General features: G+C 40.8%; 1 protein-coding gene across 1 annotated transcript in view; it reads left to right on the top strand.

Annotated features, from left to right (window-relative positions):
• Positions 1-19,778, top strand: part of ENPP1 (ectonucleotide pyrophosphatase/phosphodiesterase 1) — a 53,246-nt gene extending 33,468 nt beyond the window's left edge. The window contains exons 8-25 of the mRNA XM_081907081.1: positions 1,011-1,130; positions 2,431-2,540; positions 3,398-3,463; positions 5,315-5,387; positions 6,005-6,113; positions 7,316-7,447; positions 8,964-8,995; positions 9,273-9,400; positions 9,983-10,052; positions 11,703-11,790; positions 13,154-13,329; positions 15,217-15,250; positions 15,347-15,501; positions 15,869-16,004; positions 16,267-16,347; positions 16,832-16,964; positions 18,916-19,072; positions 19,159-19,778. Coding sequence (XP_081763207.1) covers positions 1,011-1,130; positions 2,431-2,540; positions 3,398-3,463; positions 5,315-5,387; positions 6,005-6,113; positions 7,316-7,447; positions 8,964-8,995; positions 9,273-9,400; positions 9,983-10,052; positions 11,703-11,790; positions 13,154-13,329; positions 15,217-15,250; positions 15,347-15,501; positions 15,869-16,004; positions 16,267-16,347; positions 16,832-16,964; positions 18,916-19,072; positions 19,159-19,326 — 1,968 coding nt within the window. The 3' untranslated portion in view covers positions 19,327-19,778. The remainder of the gene's footprint in view (positions 1-1,010; positions 1,131-2,430; positions 2,541-3,397; positions 3,464-5,314; positions 5,388-6,004; positions 6,114-7,315; positions 7,448-8,963; positions 8,996-9,272; positions 9,401-9,982; positions 10,053-11,702; positions 11,791-13,153; positions 13,330-15,216; positions 15,251-15,346; positions 15,502-15,868; positions 16,005-16,266; positions 16,348-16,831; positions 16,965-18,915; positions 19,073-19,158) is intronic.
• The last annotated feature ends 964 nt before the right edge of the window (positions 19,779-20,742 follow it).

Genomic DNA, 20,742 nt, shown 5'->3' with positions numbered 1-20,742 from the left:
TGGCTGCCGCCGTGGGCGGTGAATATGAATGAGCTAGGGGGAATCCCCGTTTCTCGCGGGGCTGACGCCAGCCCTGCGAAATTGTTGATGGGTCGAGAGTCCGCAACCCCACCCCCTCTCTAGATCGGGAGTGGCTTTGTTTTAACTCATTACTGAATGTATTTTAAAAGGTAACTATCGTCAAACAAGGAAAATAAAAAATACCAACATAATTTTGTGATTTTACAAAGCATAATATAACTAATAATTTTCTTAAATTATTGGGGGGCAGAGCCCCCCAAACGAATTTTGGAGGGGGCTCGGGCCCCCTCAGGCCCCATGGAGTCGGCGCCTATGAGGATGAATGTTCATTTCCATATAACTGTCCATAAATAAAGCAGCTCAAATGCTCAATCAGGACTGGACAAAGCTAGCCACCACCTAAGCTTCATGCGAGCAAATCGGGATGAACGCTCAATAAAGAGGTTTGCTGTAGGAGCCCTTAGACAAAATCTGGTGAAGCAGAACACTTATGTTTCTAACATTATACATGTGTGTAATGTGATATCTTTTGGCTAGTTTTTAAAAAGTATATTTTAACCTTTTGTTTTCCAAAAACTCAGTGACTTAAAAATATGAAAGCAGTCCATCCCTTTTCATATCTTCTCCCCACCCCTTGAGTCCATGATGCTAATTGAAATACCATTCCCATCCCAGCCTTTCTTTACCCTCTTTCTTGTTCTGTCTCTCTTGCCTTTCAAATTAACACTGCCTCTTTGTTAATCTTCCCACACTCGTTAAGAGGTGTGTCCTACTAACCTGATGTCCTATGTGAATGGAGAGTATGCCCTACAAGCACCCCAAACTCTGGTGGGGCTGTACATTATAGGGAGAGATTGGTAAAGATAAGCAATATGTCAAGTTGGTTGGACCTGCAAGTGTTATTGCTCAAATACAGTCCCTTGTCCTCAGATGGTTGGACGCAGAAGCAATGTTGATACATATGCAATGAATTAATCTTATTTTTTCAGGGCTTATACCCAGAATCCCATGGTCTAGTGGATAATAAAATGTTCGACCCAAAGAGAAATGCTATCTTCACTCTCAGAAACGTAGAGAAGTTTAATCCACAGTGGTACCAAGGACAGCCAGTAAGTGCTAATTATATTATATTTTACTTATTTCATATCCTGCCCTTCCTGCCAAAAGATATATGCCAATATATTATATAATATATGCTAACAAACCATGAAAGAATTGAAAATTTAAGTATCTTTTGCTTTTATTTATCTTTTTTTTAAAAAAGGAACCTATTCTAACTGAATATGTATTTATACTATTGCTATATTTATATAGCGTCATCAGTGTGCATGGCACTTTTCAGAGCACAAGAGGACAGGTCCCTGCCCCCAAAGAGCTTACAGTCTGAAATTCAGGGCAAGAGAAACAGACAAAAGAGATGGGGGGAGGGAACTGAAGTCAGGATTGAACTATCCAGTTATTTCAATTACACATGTTTGTATTAATTACAATTAATCTTTGGAACTGTGGTTGAAGGTGGGTTTGAAGGAAATTAAGCAAGGTGTTTGCATAAAGGTTCCTTGTGAAGCAGTTCCAGACAGACAGCAAAGCAGTAAGGGCAGAATCATTTCAGGGAACAGGTGATGGAACTGGATAACTGACCGTCAAAAGGAAAGGATATGTCAGTAAAGGTATAAGAGACCAAGGCCATGGAGGGTTTGAAGGTAAAGACTAGAAGTTTATTGATTCCTCATTGGTGCAGCTGTTTCAGTTTCACATGCTTAAGCTTAGTTAGAGGCTGTGTACACAGTCCTGTTTATTCTGCTGCTTTGGCAAGTGGTGTAGAAAGGAGGTTAGCTGCAATCCATTAGGTCCATTAATTTCAGTGTGTCTACTCTGAGTCAAACTTAGTTGACTAACACCCCATCTCTATCCTGTTGTTTATTATAACAGACAACCTTTTTTGATATAGTTCCCCAACACCCACACATCAATTGATCTGATTTGAGAGAAAGAACAACTTAGCTGTGTTTTAAGCTGGAAATGTGTGGGTGGCTGTAGGCTCCATTTGAGAAGAGCATAGGAACTAGAGAGTTGAGCCAACAGCTTCATAGAAAAGGTTGGTCTTTGGGGAATGATTTAGAGGAAGGAACAGAGGCGGCATCACACGGGCATTCCAGGAGGCAGTTTTAAGTATACAGGATGGCAAGGGAGAAACAGTGCAGAGGGCTTTGAGGGAGCAGGAGACCTTTGAACATCTGAACTCACTGCTAGTAAAAGTAGACAACTCTGAGCCACATGGGTCACTGATCTGACCTGACCTGGTAAAACGTATCTCTCCATGTTACTATAAATAGCTTTAAAATAAAGTTCACAAAATTCATCATTAGAAAGACTTAATGAATAGCAATTGTCTATCCTTTCATACAGATCTGGTTGACAGCTATGTATCAAGGACTAAAATCTGCCACGTTCTTCTGGCCTGGTTCAGATGTCGCTGTTAATGGAAGTTTTCCGGACATCTATAAAGTATACAATGGGTGAGTCTCTAAATTGACGAACAACAAATACAAAAAACCCAGAAATTTAAAAAAGTTTTGAAACAGCACATCTTATTTCTTCTACCAATATCACAATAGGAAGAACATATTCCTCAATTCATCAAATAGTCATTTGTTTTTCTTTTGCTTTAACAAGGCAGGCTCATCCAATCCGTCCTTGATTTATGTCTCATCCATGTCTATCTTCCACAGAAATGGCCTTTCACTTGGCCTCTACCCATCTTTTTCTTTAGAACTGCAACTCAGCCATCTTCCCCTCCTCTCTTCATCATCCCCACCAATGAATCCCAGACCGAATGAATTAATACAAAGCAGATACAAAGGGATGCAGGTGGCACTGTGGTCTAAACCACAGAGCCTAGGGCTTGCCGATCAGAAGGTCGGTGGTTTGAGCTCCCGTTGTTCACTCCCAGCTCCTGCCAACCTAGCAGTTCAAAAGCACATCAAAGTGCAAGTAGATAAATAGGTACCGCTCCGGTGGGAAGGCAAACGGCATTTCCATGCACTGCTTTGGTTTCACCAGAAGTGGCTTAGTCATGCTGGCCGCATGACCTGGAAGCTGTCTGTGGACAAACATCTGCTCCCTTGGCCTATAGAGCGAGAAGAGCGCCACAACCCCAAAGTCATCTGCGACTGGACCTAACAGTCAGGGGTACCTTTACCTTTACCTTTAAATACTAATAAATAAAGCAGGTACTTCAGTGCAGATACACAAACATTAAAAAATGGTCTGAGGTCAACAGAATCCACCTGTACAGATTTAATGGGTAATACCTGGTCACCGTGTTTTGGAGCTGAAGTCTTTTTGTTTCGTTTTGTTTTGTTTTATTATTTAGGTCAGTGCCATATGGAGAAAGAGTAATGACTTTTCTTAAATGGCTACAGTTACCAGAAGAGGAAAGGTAAGCATGACATTTCAAAGCTATACTTGCGCTTAGGACTGTTAGCAAACCAGGACAATGATTAACTTGAATGCTATTTGCCTTGGATCCAGACTGGGCTCTTCCACAAACAGAACAATATTTGACCCTGCGGAGACTCCTGCTGGCAGAAGTGGGAAGGAAGAAATTTTTGCTACTTCCCTTTTTTCTCCACCATCCTTCTTGCCACCTCCCTCACTGTTTTGGAGGGTTCCCCTGGTCCTCTGGAGTGGATTTCCAAGGCCAAGGGGAAGCACAGCAGAAGGAGAAATGATGGAATCCATTCCTTCATCTACCAGCAGAAGCATCCCTTGGGCAGAATTCTGCTTGTGGGATCTTGGGGACATCTATCACTGCATAATGCTGTGCATTTTAGCAAGACCACCGAGTTACGCCTGTTTCCATCTCCCTGTAAGAAATGTATTCAGTTTCTAACTCCAGATGTGTAGCTGTGGTAGCAACATACAGTGTGGCGGTACATTAAAGTGTAACACATTAGTTGTGGTATGAGCTTCCATAGTAAGACTGTACTGATGCAGCATCTGAAGAAGGCCCATGTGAAAAAATAGGGTCTTGCAGCAAAGTACATTTGTTACAGCATGATCAGCACTTAATCCCCTTTAATTTTCAGTGGCAGATACTTGGGTACACATTTCACTTTCCCACTGAAATCAGCAGGATTCATGTGTGCTTGACTTTGCATGGATTGTGGTCTTAGGCTGCCGCCATATGCACATCTGCTTGGGAGTTCAGCCCACTCATTGCTTATGGGGTTGGGCTGCATTGAACCACAGGTTTTGTTGTTTTTGCTTCAGTGAACAACAAGCAGTTTCCAGAGCCATAGTTATTTTAAGCTGTTGCAGAAAAAGCGATGAAAGGTCTTGTGGCACCATAAAGCCGTACATATTTATTGCAGCACAGGCTTTCATGGAGAAAAAAGCTTTCATGCCAGCGCATATATATGCATGCCACATTATTATTATTTATCATCATTTGTGTAGCACTTTCAAGGGTTCCAAAGTACTTTTGAAGGGTTTTCAAGTACTTTTCATGCATTATCTAGTTACAATCTTAACCAGCTTAAGTGGCAGAGTAATCTAACCCCCATTTGCACTGGGCTGGTGTTGGATTACATGTCCCTCTGCCCAGCCCTGTGTGCCACCTGTGTGCAGAGTTCCCTTTTCTGCCTGCCAAATACAATAGCAGCAGGAAGTGCTTCTAGTGAGTTTCCTGGCAGTGGCAACCAGCAGAGAACTCTAGGGAGGGGCTGAGCCAGTTGAGGATTTGTTTTGATTCCAAGCCAGCCCTGTTGCCATCGTGTGCTAGCATTGCCTCTGATCCAGGGCTGATCAATGTACCATTTCCCAACTGCTGGAGCAATTTCTCTTCCCCCTTTCACCTTCCATGCTTAGCAAGGATGTGAATGTGAATGTGCTGGGGCCCCCACTGCTCCATTAAACCTGCCAGACAGTAGCAGGATTAGGAGTGCATTCTCAGTCCTTGTTATTCTTCATATCTCTCATCTGGGGAGGCAGGACTAAGGATGAGGGAGAATGGCTTGCCTAAGGCTACCTAATGAGTTTATGGCAGAGGCGAGATTCAAACTGGAGATTTCTTGATTCATAACTCAATCTGTTCTCTTAGTTGGTGTGGCACACCTGTTCTCTAATATATGTAAGCTAGGATATTCAGCTATTCTGTAAGGTGTTGCAAGTCCCTTTCTTGTTCTTGGTGCACACTTATTTCTCATAAATAATATTGAATCTAAATATTTCCACGCTTCTCTCTGAATTTATATGTAAAATATTAAAATGTTGGTGCTGTTTGATATAGACCACACCTTTACACTCTGTATTTAGAAGAACCAGATTCCTCAGGCCACAGATATGGACCAGTTAGCAGTGAAGTAAGTAACTTCATATTATTTTACTTTTGGTTTTAATGTTAAGTTCTGTAATTGCTCAGGGATGTGATTTTTTTTTTAAAAAAAGAGATTTGTTGGAAGCTTACATGTACATAAGCAGCATTTTAAAAACAGCACTTCCCAGTTCACACCTAATGCTCAGCTAAACCATGGCATAGTGTGAATTTCTCTGGTCCTGCTGCTGCTGTGCTACCCCAGACTAAGCCTGTAATCTGCACCCCTCTTACTTGGGAGTAAGCCCCATTGAATTCAATGAAACGTACTTCTGAGAAGACATGGTTAGGATTGTGCTGTAAACCATGGTTTGGCTTAGCATTATGCATTAACCGGGCCATGGTGTATTACATGTAACTGACAACCTCTTAATTTAAGCCATTAAATATAAAAGATAAGACACATCTTTCTTCTAACTATATTTGTGATGCTTTCCAATATACCAGTCTAGATTTCCATTTGTTTCTGTGTATGTATGTCAGGCTGCAGGCCTAGAGATAAAAGTTTTTTCTATGTGAGTAACTTGTTGAAATATTGAAAATATTAACATTTATTTACATGTTAAGTTATCATTGGTTTTGCCTCTCCTTTTTTTCCCCCTGCAGGTCATTCTTGCATTACAGAGAGTAGACAGCATTGTTGGGCTACTGATGGATGGACTTAAGCACATGAACCTCCACAATTGCATTAACATTATTCTGCTTTCTGATCATGGTAAGCTTATTTAAATTATGCAGGTCTTGTTTGAGCACTTCTTTTAAAAACAAACAAACAAATAATAAGTATATTTTTCAATATTCTGGTGTTTTATTGGTTATATTTTGTTTTACTGTAATTTTGTGTTGAGCTACCTAGAGAACCGTGGTTACAGTGCAGCCTATAAATTTTATGTGTGAATGAATACATATTTTCTCTAACTTGATTTGGTTCACACGCTTCATTATTTGTAATATCTCATATCAGTATCTCAGAAAGGTCCAGAATAAATGGAAGTAAATCCAGTTTAAGTCACAGTGACTTACTTCCATGTTTAGGATTGAGGTGGAGAAACAAAAACATAGGCAAAAATTTGCAACATTTATGGTACAATCGAAACAACCTGCTGGGGTGGGGAGATTGGATCCAGCAGCTCTTGGGTTGTCCCAACTGTATAAATTCTCCACCCTGGCTCAGATGAGCAGCATAAATTATGTGAGCATAACCCGCCAACCCCCACACTGCCAAAAAAATGGGATGATCCAGGGGAGTGGCTGGAGCAGGAGGGAGAAATAGCAGCGTTACCCTGATCCCAAACCTCCTTCAGCTCTTTCATTAGATTTAGTGACCCGACAGAAGCTACACCATTTCCTGTAGTTTGGATTGCTCTGTTATTGAAATGTCAAAGTCTATTGATACTACAGTGGTGCCCCGCAAGACGAACGCCTTGCAAGACGGAAAACCCGCTAGACGAAAGGGTTTTCCGTTTTGGAGGCGCTTCGCAGAACGAATTTCCCTATGGGCTTGCTTCGCAAGATGAAAATGTCTTGCGAGTTCCTGCAGGTTTTTTCCCTCCCCCCCCTCTTTCCTAAGCCGCTAAGCCGCTTATCAGCTGATCCGCTGATACGCGCTTAACAGCTGATTGCTAAAAGCCGCTAAACCGCTAATAGCGCTAATCCGCTAAGCTGTCAATGGGCTTGCTTCGCAAGACGAAAAAACCGCTATACGAAGAGCCTCACGGAACGGATTAATTTCGTCTTGCGAGGCACCACTGTACTAAGGTTGCAATCCTATACACACTTATCTGGGGGTATGTTCCATTGAACAGGATCGTGCCATTTATTTGTTGTTCATGTCTTTCTAGTAATTTTGCTTGGTGAGCTATGTTTTCTCAGTGAGCTATTCTTAAAGAGAGTCTTTCTTTCTTTCTTTCTTTGAAGGAATGGAGGCAGCAAGCTGCAGCAAATCAGCATACCTCAATACATACTTGGATAGTGTTCAAGACTTGTTTGTAGTACCTGGACCTGCAGCTCGCTTGAGACCCCAAAAAGTTCCAGATGAGTATTACTCTTGTATGTAACTACTAGACTAATTTATACTACTTATTTGTGTGTGTTGCAACTTTCAAAGTACAGCAAAATAAATATTGGAACGAGCCTGTACTACAAGAGGTCCATAACAAAATATCCATGTCAAGCTTCTCTCCTGCTTCAGTCCTGGGAATGGTTGCCCTTTGTTTGACCAAAGAGCAGGTTAAAATGTAAACTGAACAAATAAATGAATTATTGTGTTCATTACCTGCATCTGAAACAACTTATAAGCACCAGATCACAAGACGCACCTAGTTTTTGTAGGAGGAAAACAAGAAAAAAAAATATTCTGAATCCCAGAAGCCAGAACAGCAAGAGGGATCACTGTGCAGCGAAAGCAAGAGGGATCACTGTGCAGCGAAAGCAGCGATCCTTCTTGCTGTTCTGGGTTCTGGGATAGCTGTGCAGCCTGCATTTGCTCCATAAGACGCACACACATTTCCCCTTACTTTTTAGGAGGGAAAAAGTGAGTCTTATAGAGCAAAAAATACGGTATATACACAGAAGTAAGTCCTATTGAATTCAGTGGGGCTTATTCCCAGGTCAATGAGGTAAAGATTGCAGGAAAAATTATAGAACAATGCATCATTTCACTGGAGCTTTTCTCTGTGTCAACACTTCAGTGGTTTAATCACTTGAAAGGCATAACTAAAGTGTTTTGGAACATTTAAGCTGGTTGGATATGGGGAGGTAAAAAAAGAACTCTAGTTTTTGCAGGCATATTCTTCAGGGTTATATACAAATGCAACCACTGACTATCTTGAGGCACAACCCCAGTATCCTATCAATATAATACAATACAATACAATAAGATGCCACATGTAATCATACTTTGGTAGAGCACGCGACTCTTAATCTCAGGGTCATGAGTTTGAGTCCCACATTGAGCAAAAGATTCCTAAATTGCAGGGAATTGGAGTAGATGGCACTTGTGGCCCTTTCGAAATCTACAATTCCATGATGCATTTTTAGTCCACAGTCTCTTAACTTTCTTTCGCAGAAGTGAATAAATGCAATTGATTTCTTTTGGGGGGAAATACAGAGCTGGCACATTTTAAAGCAATTAAACTGATTCATACCAAGGGCATGATATTTCAAAGAACACAAAACTTGAGTAGGTTCCAGAAAGATGACAGTTGCTGCTTGTTTTTATTTATTTAGACACTTCTCTATGTTTAACTAATGTACTGAGCACTCAGAAAAATCTCACATTACTCAAGTAAGTTGTGTGTTAAATGAACGATTGGAGAGCTTTTCAGCCAAGTTTGCCTGATGCCAGCATGGGACTGTCCACATTGGTTTTTGACACCCTTGTGTATGGTAAAGAGTTGCTTTTGGTGTGGATAAGGCTATGGCAAAAAAGAGAGAGTCATGAATGCTTGCTAAGGAATATGAAGTATTATGCAGTTTTTAAATCACCATGACTTATTAGGACATCCTTTATTTTCATTTTTCTTTTGACCTTTAGGTAACTAATTATTTCATCTAACTCTTCCAGTTGATTACGAAGGCATTGTAAGAAACCTTACAGTAAGTATAGTCATTACTCTCTGCCCAGTTGTAAAATTATAGCTGCATTCTTTATCGGGCTTGCCCCTGTGGGTATGACACCAGATCACATGGAAGTGGCTCCCATGATGGGGTGTGAGAGAGAGAGAAAGAAAGAGAGAAGGGGATCTGAAAGTTTTCTATAGAAGCATTTGAATAGGTTTACCTTTCGAGTTAATCAGGTGTTTCCATTTGGGAACACTTAAAATTTGCAAGCGTAATGGGGTTAAATATGTGTTTTTAATTTCAACATTTTCAGTGCTTGGTTCCAAATCAACCTTTCAAGGCATACCTGAAGCAACTGCTCCCCAAGCGATTTCATTATGCCAAGAATGACCGGATTGAGCCAGTGCATTTTTATATGGACAAGCAATGGCAGCTTGCTCGGTAAGTGGCCACTCTTTCGTTCCTGGCTATGAAAATTTAATTTTTTTACAGGGCCCATGAACTCTACTTGTGCATGGATGCATTGTTTCATTCCAGCACCATAACACAAATTGCATGTTTCTGAGTTTTGTTGCTTCTAAGTTGGATCAAATTATATATTTGTAACCTTCCTCGAGTTTTCCCTTCTGCTAGTTTGTTGGATTTTGAGGCTGAGTTAGAAGAATTTTAAGGAGCAGGACAAGGAGTTAGTCCTGGATATGGAAAGGGAAAAGAAGCTAATGAAAAGATTTGAGAAGCATCCATGGGCGTAGCTAGGATTTAGGGGGCGGGGCGGTGGCAAAACCTCAGTTAAGTATTTTTCTTTATTTACTTGATGGGAGGGCAGCCTCCTCCCCCCGACGCCCTTGGCTATGCCAATGGAATTAGCATTACATAGTCTCAGCAAATGGTGCTTTGAATAGTAGGAAGAGGAACAAACTGAAAAAGGAAGGTTTGAGGGTCAGTGGTTGCGCTAGTCAAGCTTTTTCTTTAATGCCGGTTGGCAGGTATTGCCAGTTATCTATTCATGTCTGTGTTTTGTAGGATGCCCTCTGAGCTCAAGTATTGCACTGGTGGATTCCATGGGTCAGACAATGCATTTGCAAATATGCAGGTAAATAGGATCTCTCCCCTCTGTGCGCTTCCAAGGCTTTTAATGATGCTGAGGTAGCTTTGATGCTGGGATCTCTATCATGTTCTCTTTCTATGTTTCTCACTCATTCCTGACCACTGACCCTCCTTGCCATCTAGACTTGTGTCCTGCCTACTTAGACTTATTCCAGTTACCTGTAATATGGGGCTGGGAGGCCCCTGTGAGCTCATCTATCTATCTTTAAAAGATCCCCCACTGTATTGCTTTCATGGGACTGTTCCAATTTCAGGTTGTCTTGACAGCCAGCATTTTAAATTATCTCACTTTTGATATTTGGATCAAGAACCCATACGTTTATAAAATGCCAGAGATATGGTATTTATCTTACTTTAAATTGCAGATTCTGTCCTGTTCTGAGTGTGATGGGGTGGGATGAGACTGGGTAACCCAACATTTATTCTTCTGTACATCTGCAGAGTATGTAGTCCAAATACATGGCACAGGTATCATCCTTGTATCAGCTCTTGTATGCTAGATTTTTGTGGTGACTGGAGCAGTCTTACCAGTGGCGTAGCGTGGGGGGGTGCAGGGGGGGCCGGCCGCACCGGGCGCAACATCTGGGGGTTAGGGGGCGCAAATCCACGGGTTAGGGGGTGCAAATTACTTGCCTTGCCCCGGGTGCTGACAACCCACGCTACGCCACTGAGTCTTACAGCTAGATCTTGGTTTTATTAAATGTGCAACTTGCATGAGAATTCAAAAGAATGGTCTTTGGAGGGGACAAGTAGTAGTTTAAGATCTTTACTGTAGGAACATCTGTTGTTACCGAGAAGCATGGCATGCTAATGTTCTTTATAACAAACAGCAGCGGCTGCACAAATAACAGCTGTTAAAAAAAAACTGCCACAAGAGATAAGAAACTCACTCGCCTTGAATGTAGCAGTCTGTTATTTGCTTTTGTTTGTCTTGATGGATGCAGCTGTAGTCTGAATAAAGGTACATTATAACATTTATGTGATGACTTCAATAACATTTGCAAGGAAATACATATTGTATTTGTTCAAAGAAAGTAAAAAAGAACCTCAACTGGAACATTTGCAACAATGTAAGCCTCCTGACAGATAATGTTAGATCAAACTTGGTTTTTTGTTTTGTTTTTAAAGCTGGGTTTCCTGTATGCTGTTAAAAAGGGCTATCTCAGTCTTACATGTTTAGATAAATTTAAGGGCTACATAGACACAGGGGCATAATTAGTCACTGTTTACTTCTGCTGGAGACAGTTCTGAAAAATATATGTGAACCAACTATATATTCCTCATACACACAGTCTAAAGTAGAGGAGTCTGTTGAAAGGTCGTTTTTATTTCCCCTGAAATAACTTTAACAGAGAATCATTTCAGATGAGCTTAGCCTGCATTTGTATTCAGATCAATTTAGCAATTATTAGTTAAACGCTAACAGTGCAACCTTATAGAAGTAGTAGAAATAGAATTAATCATGCCTATTCTCAGATAAATGAGAATAGGACTACATCCTAAATGGATGTTCCAAATGAGTATGTGTTACACACACACACACACACACACACAGAGAGAGAGAGAGAGAGAGAGAGAGAGAGAAAGGGAGATGTTCGTTTCATACATATAAAATATAATTTCTGTTTTATTCTAGGCTCTGTTTATTGGGTTTGGACCTGGATTCAAGATTCAAAATGAAGTTGATCCCTTCGAAAACATTGAGATCTACAATTTAATGTGTGGTATGGTAAAGTGGCTGCTCCCCACCCCCACACCTCACAAAGCTTTTGGAAAAATAGTTTTTGATTGGACTGGAGTTTTACATGCACATTATGGATACATTTCTTATAGTGGGAAACTGCTGGACTCTGCTGTCTCTTGCCCACGTCAATTTTCAATCTAATAACAACCCTACATTTTTTTTAGCCCTTTCTTGTCCTCTTCCTATTTACTCTCTTTCTATACGTGTATCATCTTCTCAGGATTTCCATATCTTACTATTTCCCCTTTCTTGGAGCTCTCTCTACCCATTGCAAACAGCCCCACACTTAAATAAGTGTTTAACTAGATATGAGGTTTGTGTGTGTATGTGGATATTTGAGGGACGTGCCAAGATTCATGGGTCTTTGGACATAGACAAGAAGCCAAATAAGCCTTCAGCTTCACCATAAAGACATGTTTTGTTGTCTTACATTTTGAAATGCAGTCTCAACATACAGATTCATGGGAGCTGCATATTAAAGCTCTCTTGCATGGCCCTTGATGACTTGATCCAGATTAATAGCTTGTTTTCCCCTTAGCATCAATAGTGCTATCATTTTCTCAGTGTGCATTTATTGAAATGGTTGTCCCTGTGCACAGACTTCTCTTTGGGAGAAAACTATTTGTAAATACTATTCACACTTGTGAAATCCCTGTCAGTTTGAGGCTGCATTGGACTGCTCTTTATTAGGGAATGAATTTCAGCCTATCGTGTATTACCAGCAGCATCACAGCCTGCAAGGGGCCCAAGCTTTTGCTTCACCTCTAGAACCTTTGTCAACAGTGAAGCTATTGCCCTGTGAAGGAAATGAGAGAGAAATTCTTGCAGTTGTAGACTATTCTTGTAGGCTGAATCAGGGTTGGGGTTGGCCAGTGTGCAAGTGTGCCTTATAGAAGGCGTAAGATCCCAAGCTGTCTTCTATACATATGACAGGCAGTGTTTCTTGGGTAGTGAGCAGACTATAATATACTGTATTTAAAGATTTGCTTGTTCTCATATGAGTCTGCCTACTCACTGATATCTTTAGAGGAAGCACAACTTCACATTTCAATAACGTCTGAGGTCCTTCTCAGTGGTAGTACCCAGGCTCTGTAATGCTGTCTCCCAGGAGACCCACCTGTGGCGTGTGATTACTTTATTTTACTGTCTTATATTTTTATGCTTATGATCTGCTTCCAGTGGGCCTTTCAGTTGATCACCAGCATAGATAGAATTAAAAAATGTCAGCAATTCTAAAGACATGGCATTTTCATGATCATAGTTGCAAATGGACTGCAGTACAGAAGTACGGTACAGAAGTGCACCTTTGAACATCTTTGCCATTGTTTTCTGAACAACTGTAGATCTACTTGGCTTGACACCGGCTCCCAACAATGGAACCCATGGAAGCCTCAACCACCTTTTAAAGAAGGCCAGTTATATGCCGAGACATCCCAAGGAAGAAAGCCTTCCTTCGACATGCCCTTCCACACAACAGAGAACCTCTGCAGATAACCGTGGCTGCCCATGTGATTTTTCAGTAAGTATTCATGAGACCAAAAAAATATATGTAGCAAAAAACCATGGAATCCTGCTTATGCTGTGTCAACATCACTTGGCATTCAGTGATGTCAATGAGGGATTTTTATTGTTTGTAATAAGTATTTTTTTAAAAAAAAACCCCAAACCTTTAAATATTTATATTTCTAACCCAGTCTTCATAACAATGTGATACCAGTGAGGGTTATCAACCAATACAATAATAACCCAAAAATAAAAGGAGCAGATAAAATCACAGCAAGGGCAGCAATAACAAGAATAATCAATATCTGGCCAGATGGTCACCCCTGTAAAGGCTGGATGGAATAGGTGGTTTTCTGTTGACATTGGAAGCTTATCAGTGTTGGTGCTAGTCATAGTTCAAGGGAAAGGACCAACCATGATGGCAGTGAGAGTGAGAGGTCTGTCCCTCAATGCTGCATAACAGATGTCACTGGGATGAGGAACAGCTAGGAGAACCTCAGCTGTTGATCTTAGCATGTTGTTTTATAACTTTATAAGTCATTACTAGTGCCTTGAATTTTGCTTGATAGCAAGAAAATTGGGAACCATTGCAACTCTCACAAGATCAGTGCAATAGGATCAGTCCAAGGATCTGTACCAGTGAGATGACTATCTGCCACATTTTACACTAGCTATAGCTTCTGAACCATCTTCAAAGCAAGCCCCACATACAGCTTATTACAGTAATCCAATCCCAAGGTTGTCAGTGCATGAGTCATAGAGGCTAGACTGTCCCTTTTCAGGAATGGCCATAGCTGGCAAACCAGACAGAGCTGGAAAAACAGCTTTCTACTGAGACCACACCTAACAACAATGCTGGAACAAGGAGAATTCTCAGACCATGAGCCTCCTCCTTCAAAGGGAAATCTTTCCACCCAGCCCAGCCCCCAGATGATGATGTGAATTCAATTGTTCCTGTCTTGGTCATCAGATTGGTCCTTTGATGCAGGGGCGCCGATTTATAAAAAATATTGGGGGGGCGGGGGCCCATACCGACTTATAAAAAATATTGGGGGGGCCCAAGACCTCCAAACCGCTGCTGCTGGGGGAACGAAAGGGGCGAGCCCCGGGCTGCCCCGACCTTAAGTGAACCTGTGAGGGCCCGCCCTTTGCGGCAGCCGATTGGCTGCCGCCGTGGGCGGTGAATATTAATGAGCTAGGGGGAATCCCCAATTCTCACGGGGCTGATGCCAGCCCCGCGAGATTGTTGATGGGTCGAGAGCCCGCAACCCCACCCCCTCTCTAGATCGGGAGTGGCTTTGTTTTAACTCATTACTGAATGTATTTTAAAAGGTAACTATTGTCAAACAAGGAAAATAAAAAATACCAACATAATTTTGTGATTTTACAAAGCATAATATAACTAATAATTTTCTTAAATTATTGGGGGGTCAGAGCCCCCCCAAACGAATTTTTGAGGGGGCTCGGGCCCCCTCAGGCCCCATGGAGTCGGCGCCTATGCTTTGATGAGTGGGTTAGAGACCTAACCCTGCTCCACAGCTAATCTGCACAGATCAGCTGAGGGGGGAGGAGGAAGGGCTATGTGTCTGTGATAATGTTGGGTGGTCACACCCATTGCTGGCATGTGACCCTTGCAGGGTAGGCCAATGGTAAATTTAGCCCTCAACCATTGACTATTTTAGCTGGGTCTGATAGGAGCTGGAGTTCAACAGCAGCTGGAGGGCCCATAGGTTCTCTGTCTCTGAAGTGGGAGAAAGCTTTGTCACTATATCCCCTCATGGGGCCCCTGTGATTGAGAGGAACAAAGTTGGAACATAAGAAACAGGACATTTTTGTGAAATGTTTTGCTTGGTATGATGGTACACAAAATGACAACCTCACCTTTTGCTTTCTCTTGCCACAGATTCAACAACAGATAACTTTCAATACTTCAGAAAGTAAGCATTGTAACTACTTAGAGAAAAGTATAAATTAAGCAGAAAATCTTTCCAGGAGAAGCAAGCTGAATTGTGTTTTTCTTCCTCCTGCTCTAGTAAAGAAGATTGAAAAATACAGTTTGCCATTTGGGAGGCCCAGAGTTCTCCAAAAGAAGCAGGTCTATTGTCTTCTTCACAGCTACCATTATGTAAATGGCTTTAGCCACAAGATCAAGATGCCTTTGTGGAGTGCCTATATGGTTAACAAGCATGTAAGTACATTAGTAATTAAGGACACAGTTTATATTTAAAAGGGGGGAAAGAAGTTATCAGGAGATGCAAGACTAGTGAGCCTAAACAATACTAAGGTGAATACTGATACTAAGAGCTAAACCAAATGGTTCTTAGACAGCACAGTGGTTCCCCATACTATTAGAGAGTTCTTTACAAGTCATATGTTCAGCCAGCCAAACTGAGACTGGAATAATTATTGGCCAAAAAAAAAAAAAAAGCTTCACAGGCTAAACCATTTCATAGATGGCAGTCAGTGTAAGGGAGACAATTGTGAATCTATATCTGGCAATTTATGTAATATGCGGTATGCATACACAGCAACTAATGCCCCATTTTGTTAAATAGGACAATTGGACTGCATCTTCAGAAGCCACCCCAAGCTGTTTCAATGTCGACAGTCGCATTCCTTCGAACCGCAGCCAGATGTGTTCATTTTACAAAAGTCACCCCCAGCTCAACTATGGATTTCTTTTCCCACCAAGTAACTCTGTTTTCTTTCTCATTTCTAAGCAGAGCAATTTATTAGCGTGCAAAGCAAGAGTTGCAGTTTCTGCTTTTATATATAAGATGTAAGGGACCGACTGATTTATGTGCATTGAACTGCCATGCAACAGTGCATGCGCACATCACTGCGACCCAGAAGTGGGCAAAAAAAGGGGGGGGGAATGGGGCATAAGCCTTTTTTTGAGACATTTCATTCAAATTTTGTAATTAATAGTTGTTTATACATTTTTAATTTTCAGATCTGATAAAGGATGAAAGATACAGTAAAATCGAAGCATTCTTATCAAGCAATATTGTACCAATGTACCATGCTTTCCATGGTAAGGGTTAATTGTGTCTTCTCTTTTTATTTTTAAAACCACCACCTGCCACCCAAACCCCTGAAACTCACTAATAAGTAAAGATGTTAGAAGCAAGTGTGTACTTCCTCAGTTGAAGAATGGTATGAGGAGGCAGCAGGGCTGACTAACAGAGGCAGGTGAGGGGCCTGGAGGGCAGCTTCTTGCACCTCCCTGTGCCGCCGCCCCAGTTTGCCTAAAAATATACAAATCAAGGGAAATCCCCAGGTCACAGAGGTTATGTATTATGAGGCCTCCAACATCCCAAAGATGTCATATTTGCCAGCCATCAGGGGATGGTGATATGTTCATGCCATACAAAACTAGTTTGACAAATAAGAAAAATAAAGGCAGCCTATGATCTTAGTAAGGGAAATGCCAAAAAGATGCCTTTTTATCCTGCATGTGTGATTGATAGGAAAGGTGCTTGTATTTCCTTGTTCAACTGCTCCCATTGCGTTTACAGTGATATGGAACTACTTTAATGCAGTCCTACTGCCAGCCTATGCTGCAGCCAGAAATGGTGTCCATGTCATTGCTGGCCCTGTGTTTGATTACGACTACAATGGCTTGTATGATACACCCGAGGAAGTGAAAAGGTAAACATATGTCAGTTGTAGCTATTTTTAAAACCGTATTACAATTTTATGGCACTAGCTACCATAGAAAAGTTCTTACTATGGTTAATTTCTGGGATGAAACATCAGATAAAATGCATTTTGTTATCTATCTATCATCTATCTATTTATCTATCTCCCATTTTTGTATTCTCAGCAATACTGATGGGCCAATAAGTCTGTTTCACTTTCACCTGAGTTCACCTAGAAGTTCATTGTGTTCCATTTCTGCAGTCACCTGTGATTTTATTTCTGTGGAAAGTTAGCGAACAATCTATATTTCAAGTAGTTCATCAGTTATAAAAAGGGGGAGGGGAAGAGTGAAAGGAACTCCTTATTAACATACACTGATATACGAACTGAACCAATCCACAACTCCCAAACTACAGTCAATAGATTTACCACATCTATCAGCCAATCACCCATTCCCACCACCCTTCTGAGTAATACCCCTCCCCACCCTCTCACTATATATAAGGGTCTGGTGACTTCTGTTTCAGTGTATCTGAAGAAGTGTGCACACAAAAGCTCATACCAATTAAAAACTTAGTTGGTCTCTAAGGTGCTACTGGAAGGAATTTTTTTATTTTGTTCCCAAACTAATGTGAGGATCAGAACTTACTTGATCCACCAATATTCATACTTCATACAAATCTTGACTCAGAAACCGTATCAGAATATGTTTAAATACAAATTTGGGAGGCCATAGAAATTTTGAAAGAAATGTGTTTTAAAATAGCATTTAAATATAGATCCATTCCGGAGCCCCGTTCGCATCCTGAGTAGAACGTAAGACGCGACTGCGCATCTGTGGGTCACATTTTGCCACTTCCGCGCATGCGCGTGACGTCATTTTGAGCGTCTGCGCATGCGCGGGCGGCAAAACCCAGGAGTACCATGCTCTGTTACTTCCGGGTCGCCGCAGAGCGTAACCTGAAAACGCTCAACCTGAAGCACATTTAACCCGAGGTATGACTGTATGTGCATTTATAAATAATCATTTATATTGCTTTATATTATTAATAATACAAAACACATGTACAGTTTAATATAATGGGCAAAGTTAGCCTAGCCCCCTCCTAAGCTTGAACACTCCCCCTCCTCTGTCTCCACAATTTTTTTGGAAGATTTCATTTCCACCTTCCCTTAACTGTGTTTTGTTTTGTTTTGTCTGAATCAGGGAACATGATTTAATGCTGACTGAAGTTTGTTTCAAAGTAAGCCTACACTAACCATAGGATCCCTGGTTCTGACTAATTAGCAACCACAGTTAAGGGGAAATGGAAGCAGCTACTTCTGGACTGCAGCTCAGCTTTGTGGGAGAGGAACAGAGAAGGAGAGCAGCCCAGTCATTTATGTAGTGCTGAACGAAGTTTTAGCATTCAGTCCGAATACAGCCTGTGAACCTGCTACACAGATACCTACTATCATTTCGACAAATTCAATTCCTTCCTTCATCTGAGTTGCTATTGTAATTTTTCTTTCTTTCAAAGCTTTCCTTAGGAAAACAATTCTAGTTTTCCAGTTAACTAGACTCACGGTTCTGAAGAGTTCTTTTGACTTATCATGAACTCTGCTCGAAGTAACTCATTAACAGCACCATTAACTGGAAAGTTTCAGTAGGTTTTCTTTAAAACGAGGAAGTAAAGCTTTTAAAAAAGAAAAGCTACTTCCAGAGAAACACATTTCATGCCTTTGACATCTAGGGACTTGATCCATCAGCAAATTCTCCTATATGATTCATTTCAAAAATGTTTTGTCACAGCAGAACTTTCTGGTGGGTTGCATTTAGCAGGATCAAACCATTTTAATGGTGTAGTTTGGGCTTAAATGTTTTGTCGATTCCGCTGTCCATTCTATTGTGGTGTGACAAAACTTTAAAAGCTTACAAGGACAAAGTCTAAGATACTGATTTTTTAAATTTTTATTCCAGGCTCACAAGTAATCCAGAAGTCCTCATTCCAACTCACTACTTTATTATCTTGACAAGTTGTAAAAATGTTTCCCAGACTCCTTGGCAATGCGAAGGGTCTCTTGACGTCGCATCTTATGTTATACCTCACAAAGAAGACAACAGTGAAAGCTGTGCAGTGAGTAATACCAATTTCCCTCCCTAAATAAGACAGGCGCACTCTGTGGCAATCTTTTACACAACCTTTTCTCTCTGCTCCAACAGAATGGCAAGCCTGAGTCCTCGTGGGTGGAAGAGAGAATTAAGTTCCATGCAACCCGAGTCAGAGATGTGGAACTTCTTACGGGACTAAGTTTCTACCATGACAGAAAACAGGCTGTACCCGAGATATTACAGTTAAAAACTTATTTGCCAAGCTTGGACAAGGCCTAATGTGAGTTTCTATACAGAAGGAGAGAGAAAGAAAGAAACTATATTGCACAAAGTAAATGTTTTAATCGTGCTGGAAGATACTTTGTTTTGAAGATGCTTGAGCAAAATGGGAGCTGGAAAGACTCTCTGCCACATTTGTATCTCAGGGACATTTTATGGACCAACTATAGCAAAAGAGAACAGCTTCTCCCAGCCTGTTATCCACATGAATGAGGTGGAAAGTTTTTGTATATTACTAAAGTCATTCTGCCAGCCATACGTAAATGGACGCACATGCAACGTCAACAGCTCTTTTCAACTCCATTTAAGTGTACTGGAATTACTTTATTTTTGTTTATAGTGGATTATTTGTGTTAATAGTGGATTAACTAAAAGTGAAACAACTGGCATGTATATTTTTAAAAAAAGAAGAAATAATATAAATACTAAATAAAGATACAGCCATGTTCCGGTGTTGTTTTGCAGAATGTACTTATGTCAAATACTTATAGAAAGAAGAGGCTTCTGATAGCTTTGTAATAGGCCTGTAATAGTTGCTGAAAAGAAAAGAAAAAATCACTAGCATATTTGTACTGCCCACTCTCTTTTCTGGAAATTGAAAAAATACTGATTTTAAGATACTAGTCCTTTTGAGTAACACATATTTGCTGGTTAGATTTGCTGGTATTGCTTTTAAAAAATAGGGAGAGGTTATCATTTGTCATAAAGATTCCCTTTCCCCTTTGAGATGCAGGAGAATCATTTAACTCAAACAGAATAAAAGTAAATCCATATATACCATTCAGTGTTAAATGCTGTTTTACACCTAAAAGATTATTCCAATTCCATTTGCCAAAAACCCTGATGCTGGCTGATCCCAACAACTCCAACATAGAATCCGCTTTGGGTATGGGATAGGCATCAGGCATGCTGATCTTATTAATGCTTCTGAAGTCTGTACAAAATCTAATAGGCCCACCTTGCTTTGGAATGGAAACTACTCGAGAGGACCACATGCTTAGAGATTCCTTGATCGCACCTAACTCTAACATCTCCTTTATTTACCTCCTTATCTTCTCCAGCACTTTTCCATTCACATGTTAAAGATTTCAGCATATTCACTCAGAACTTTCAAAATTCCCTTTTAACATGTTCAGGAATTCACTGTTACAAGAGAATGCTGGACTAGATGGGCCTGTTCCAGCTTCCGATGTACTTAAGTTGCCTTCTGTAAAGGTGATCCCAGTCACACTCCAGTGCTAAGTATTATCCACCACACAGAAATATGCACGCCTGGTGAAACAGCGCCACCAGGTGTTCTGGACACAACATTTCATGAGCGTTTGAACACAGCAAAACACAAACAAGTTCTGAAGCATTATTTTTTCCAAGACTTTATAGAATAAAATGTGGGCTTCATTTTTTTATGGCGACTGT

This window comes from Podarcis melisellensis, assembly GCF_964234715.1.
Source record: "Podarcis melisellensis genome assembly, chromosome: 3".
Lineage (NCBI taxonomy): Eukaryota > Metazoa > Chordata > Lepidosauria > Squamata > Lacertidae > Podarcis > Podarcis melisellensis.
The sequence above is the reverse complement of the archived record's forward strand: the minus strand, read 5'-3'. Positions and strand labels throughout refer to the sequence as shown.